General features: G+C 56.7%; 1 protein-coding gene across 1 annotated transcript in view; it reads left to right on the top strand.

The window, feature by feature from the left end:
• The window catches only part of CATSPER1 (cation channel sperm associated 1), a 5505-nt gene extending 794 nt beyond the window's left edge, over positions 1 to 4711 (top strand). Inside the window, exons 4-10 of the mRNA XM_040638742.1 lie at positions 79 to 222; positions 388 to 451; positions 627 to 699; positions 847 to 907; positions 2134 to 2209; positions 4270 to 4384; positions 4544 to 4711. Of these exons, the coding sequence (XP_040494676.1) occupies positions 79 to 222; positions 388 to 451; positions 627 to 699; positions 847 to 907; positions 2134 to 2209; positions 4270 to 4384; positions 4544 to 4570 (560 nt within the window). The 3' untranslated portion in view covers positions 4571 to 4711. The remainder of the gene's footprint in view (positions 1 to 78; positions 223 to 387; positions 452 to 626; positions 700 to 846; positions 908 to 2133; positions 2210 to 4269; positions 4385 to 4543) is intronic.
• The last annotated feature ends 579 nt before the right edge of the window (positions 4712 to 5290 follow it).

Here is a 5290-nt window from a genome sequence, read left to right as displayed (position 1 = left end):
CGGGGGGGGGGGGGGGGGGGGGGGGGGGGTAGGGGGGGAGATGGGAGCCCGGAGCCTGGTTTGGCCCTGAGCAGCCAGTCCTCTTCTCCGTGGTGCTCCGCGCCCTGTTCCGTCATTCCGACCCCAAGCGCTTCCAGAGCATCCTCTCCACCATCTTCACCCTCTTCACCTTGCTCACCCTGGACGACTGGTCCCTCATCTACCTGGACAGCCGGGCCCAGGGTGGGACAGGCCCCAGGCGGGGTGGAGGGCGGGGGCTCGGCTGGGTAGGCAGACCCTGAGGGCTCAGTTACCCCGTCTGCGAAGTGGGGCATCTGACGCTCGCCGGCAGGGGTGTGGTGAGGGCGCGCGAGGACCTCACAGCTCAAACGGCCCCCTCTCTCCCAGGCGCCTGGTACATCATCCCCATTCTCATGATTTACATCATCATCCAATACTTCATCTTCCTCAAGTGAGGACCCCACTCCTGCTTGGCTCCCCAGCCTCACCCCCACCCCCACCTAACCTTGGGGGGCACCTCCCCAGCCCTCTCTCCTTAGTCATCCCAAAACCCAGAGGACGGTGAGGGGCCTCTCCTATGGCTTCCTCCTGGAGAGTACCCCACTATCCACCCCCACCATCCCCAGCCTGGTGATTGCCGTCCTGGTGGATAACTTCCAGATGGCTCTGCTCAAGGGCCTGGAGAAAGAAAAGCAGGAGGTACTGAGTGGGGTGGGGCAGGTGGACCTGAGGGGGGGGGGACACCATGAAGGGGTGGGCACAGAGGCTGGGGGAAGGGAGGAGGGTGCTCCAGGAAAGGGCAGACAGGGAGGGGACTCGGGCAGGACACGAGCCTCTTCTTCCCAGAGGGCCGCCAGGATCCATGAGAAGCTACTGGACGACTCACTGACGGAACTCAGCAAATCAGGTGCGGGCCCTCCTTCCACAGTCAGACCCACGATTCCAGGTTCAGTGGCAGAGTCTGAGAATCTGAGACTCAGGAGGGCTTTCAGAGCCTAGAACTTTGGTCCAAAGAACTCTAAGACAATCTTCTAAAAAGCAATTAAACTGATCATCAGTTCTTGAAAGCCCCATTTGTGAATTGACTAATTAGCCAAATTATGATTCACCAAATACTCATTTCTTCTAATAACTTATAAAGGTTATAGCACTTGGTTTTACATGGATGGTTTCGACTGCCTTTGAGGCTTTTGTCGAGGTGTCGTACACACTTGTCCAGAGTCACTCAAAGTGGACTGAGAGTCACTAAAAATCAGCTTTCCTGGACCTGTTCATTTTTATAAACCTGACTTTCTGAGTGAATTGATTTTGAGACAGTTGATTTGCTTCCTGCTTCAAGATCTTCAGAACTTTAGATAATCTGAGCTCTTAGGATCCCACTCTTAGACTCATCAACACTAGAGGACTAAGGGTCCCAAAGGGTCACCAGGTCCCTCACCTGCCCCTTCCATCAGGGGTAGATACTCAGTGCAAAAAGCTGAAGCAAAAAGAGGAATTAATTGGCAGAAATTACTTAGCCAATTGAGGGTGTGCAGGTCTTCAGGAATGGCTGGATCCAGGACTTGAATACTGGTCAGGATTTGGTCTCTTTCCACCTCTCTGCTCTGTGGTCCTCTGCATGGCTTTGTGCTTAGGGTGGCTCTTCCCTTGCAGTGGGAGACTGGCCACCTGTCACTCCAGTCCCAAATCCTCACAGGCTAGCATCCCTATCATGCCAAGCAGAGACTTCCTCTTCTTCCTGTAGTTACAGCAAAGTCCCCGAAATTAGGCACCTTGGCTTTGATCGCCTATTTTGGAACCAATCACTCTAGCCAAAAGAATAGGCTGTTCTGATTGCTCAGGTCTGAGTCACATGTCCTTGGAGGTGGGAGGTGGGGGTCAAACCCTGCTAGACAAGGTGGACTTAAAAGGCACAGGAGTGGTTCCTCGGGAAAGCTGGGGGATTTTTACCAGAGGGAAAGACAAATGAACAAACACATCGGATACACACTCCACGCCTGGAGAAGCCATCTCTTTGGGGGCATCGTGGGCAAAAACTCTTTGAGCCGCATCTGAAACCTCCGTGATACATGGCATGTCTTCCACCTCCTCTCAATCCGGGCATCTTCTTGACTGCCCCCTTTTTCCATCCAGACCCTGAAGAGGTGGTGAGTGAACACACCAAACAGAAGCAGCTCATAGAGAAAAAATTTGGGACCATGACTGAGAAGTAAGGAGATGCAAAGGGAGGGGAGGCCCTGCGTCTAAGGGGAGGGGTCTGGGGTCTGGCCCATGGGCTGGCAGGGCAAGGGACATTGCCCTTCTCTCTGGAAGGGGGTGGGGCACCAAGGCCCATGTAGAGCATACGGTGGGACATGGAGACCACGAGTGACTTCTGCTCACCCTGAGCTATCTTGTGCCACCAAGAGAGTCCCTCCAGCAGTGCCTACAGGGCCATGAGAGCCCCTCTGAGGTTGAGGGCAAAGGCAGGGCCCCAGGGAGTCTGCTCATCTGTTTACTCAGGAAGCATCCCTGACCCTTGCTCTGGGTCAGGCCCTATGAGTTCTCCAGGAGACAGACTAGCTGGTGCCCATGAGAGTCTTGTTGCCAATGACCTGCGCTGGGCCATGAGGGTGCTGGACTTCAGCTAGGTGGAGGGGTGAAGAGGGCGGGTCAAGGAACAGCTTGGGTAAAGTCCTGGGAAGCAGATGGTCAACGCCCCATTCCCGTCGAATCCATTGGCCAGCTGGGCCAGAACAGCTGGGGACTTGTGGCTGTGCTCATGGCTGGGGGACCTTGGCACAGACTCCTGCTTCCCGGTTCTCAGGCCTGGCTCCACAGAGAGCCTTGCCTCTGAAAATTGGGCCCCACTGCTTCTCATCCAGACTGGCTCCAAACCAGCAGACAGGGCAGCCCGACTACTGGCAGCTTCCCCCCCCCACACCTGCCGTCCAAGGTCAAGCCCCAAAGATCCTCTGTGACCCAGCCTTTGCCAACCTCCCTCGTTTCCTTGGCTACTTCCTTGCTGTCGCCGCACTGTTTCCCAAGCATAGTACATACTTCTCCACCTCCAGGCCTTTGTCCACACTTTCCTCTGCCTGGAATGTTCTCTGGCTGCCAATGCTGGGCTCAAGAGAACAAGATTTGGGAGAGCTGAGTTCCAATCCTGCTTGCTTCACCTCCTGGCCCTCCCGCCCCCCTCCATGTTCCAGCAACTTGGCCACTGGCCTGGTGGGCCCTCGACACCTCTGTAACAGTTTCCATGGGGTTTCTTGGCCTCCAGACTCTTCCCCATTGGTCCACCTCCACTAAGAGCGCCCTTTGTTTTCATTTGTTGTTGTTGTTGTTTGTTTTACTCTCTCCTTTCTTTTATTCTTTTTATTTACTTAGAGAGTGGTCTCTGTTAAAAGCAGTTTAGGTTTTTCCTTCTTGTCAGACTTGACATCTCCAATTCACCCACTCGCTTCGGCCTCCTTCCCTGAGGTCTGCCCTGGCCCCCAGTCCACTCCGGCGGTTCCGGAACGGCAGCGGACCGGCAACCTCGCCTAAGCCCGGCAAAGCCTCACGTGTCTTTCAAATTCGGCTCAATGGCACTTGCTCTGGAAGCCTTTTCTGACCCCCAGGACTGGACCCTCAGCACTCTGGTTACACTTCCCACGAGTGTGAACACGCTGGGTTTGCGTTCCGGGCTCTGCCACAGACGGAGCTGCTCAAGGGCAAGGGTTGTGTCTTGTTAATTTCTGTGGCCTCGGAGCACCTGGCAGTGTCCGTTGAGTGCGCTGTCATGTGATGGATGGATTTATAAAACGGGCAGGTGATGAGGGGGTAATAGATGGGTAGTTGGCTGGATGAGTGGTTGGGGGGGCGGTTAGGTGGATGACTGCACAACGTGGTGAAGGGGTGTGTGGGTGGGTCCAGGGAAGAGCAGGTAGATGGAGGGGTAGGGGTGGTCGGATGAGTGAGTGAATGGCTAGGTAGGTGGGCTTCGAATGGGGAGGTGGGGGAGTGGGTGCCCAGAGAGCTATGGGGTAGCTGGAGGGGCCAGCAGATGGGTGGACGGACGGATGGAGGGATGGGTAACTAGGAGGGTAAACAACAGTTAGAACCCCCTCTGGCACAGGCCCAAAAGGGGGCTTTTTATTTGTGTAAAAGGAGATTCACCACGAAAGGCTCCACTCAGAAGAGTTGTAATGGCGGGAGGCAAGAAGAGCTTTTTGGGGGCCTCTGGCAGCCCGGAAGACCCCGTCAGGCAGGTCAGCTCAGGCTCGCCCCGCCCCTCTCCTACCCCAGGCAGCAGGAGCTCCTGTTCCACTTCCTGCAGCTGGTGGCCGGGGTGGAGCATCACCAGCAGAAATTCCGCTCCCAGGCGTCCGTTCTCGATGAGATCGTGGACACTGCGTTTGAGGTGGGCCGGGCAGGACCAGAGGCGAGGGGCCAGAGTAGGAGGACCCCGGAAGGCCAGGCATGGGAGGCTCATGCCCAGAGGGCCCCGAACAGTCACGTGGGCGTGTGGGAAGGCAGAGGCTGGCACTGGCTCAGTCGCCCTCCCATCCCACCCCCGCAGGCTGGAGAAGAGGACTTCAGGAAGTGACCCCTGGATGGAGAGAGACATGGGATGCAGATTTCAGCCTCTGGCAAGCTGCCCACTGCTGTGGGTCGGGATACGTCCGCCGATCTGCTGGAATGATCGTCAGGCCTGCAGGGCTGGGCCCTAACAGAGTTTTAAAACCCCCAAGTGGCTCTGTCCTCCCTGGCTAAGCCAAGGCACAGGGCAGGGGAACTGTGCACATGCACGTGTGTGCACTGGTGGTGTGTGTGTGTGAGAGAGAGAGAGAGAGAAAGAGAGAGAGAGAGAGTTTTGTATGTGAAAGGTGCTCTTCTTGGTCCCCTCCAGGGCCCACATCCCAGCTCAGGCCAGCACTGCATCAGCTGCAGCCAGAGAGGTGACTCAGAAAGGGGGCCCGGCTCAGTGCCGGAGCAGTGAGTGGGCCGCCAGCCACCTTGCTCTGGGGAGGAAGGTCTATCTGGCCCAGGAGTTGCGAGAAAAACAACCAGTTAGAACAGCTCCCGGTTGTCGGGGCCTAGAGGGCCAGTAGGCTCCAGAAATAGGGGCTCACAGCCCAGGAACTTGGGCCTCCCAAGACCCTCAGAATCTAGTACCAGAGTGCCAGCTCAACGGGGATAGCACGCACCCAGAGGTCGGAGGTCATTGCCATACCCTGCCCTGCCTGGGGTCAGGCTGAAGAACCTCAGTGAGGGGAAGTAGGATAGAGGCTGCTCAAGTCCTCCTGGCCTCAGGCTGTTGGTGGGG

Source organism: Ursus maritimus, unplaced genomic scaffold, assembly GCF_017311325.1.
Source record: "Ursus maritimus isolate PB19 unplaced genomic scaffold, ASM1731132v1 scaffold_23, whole genome shotgun sequence".
NCBI classification, from domain to species: domain Eukaryota; kingdom Metazoa; phylum Chordata; class Mammalia; order Carnivora; family Ursidae; genus Ursus; species Ursus maritimus.
Note: the sequence above shows the minus strand (reverse complement) of the source record. Positions and strands in the feature narration are given on the sequence as shown.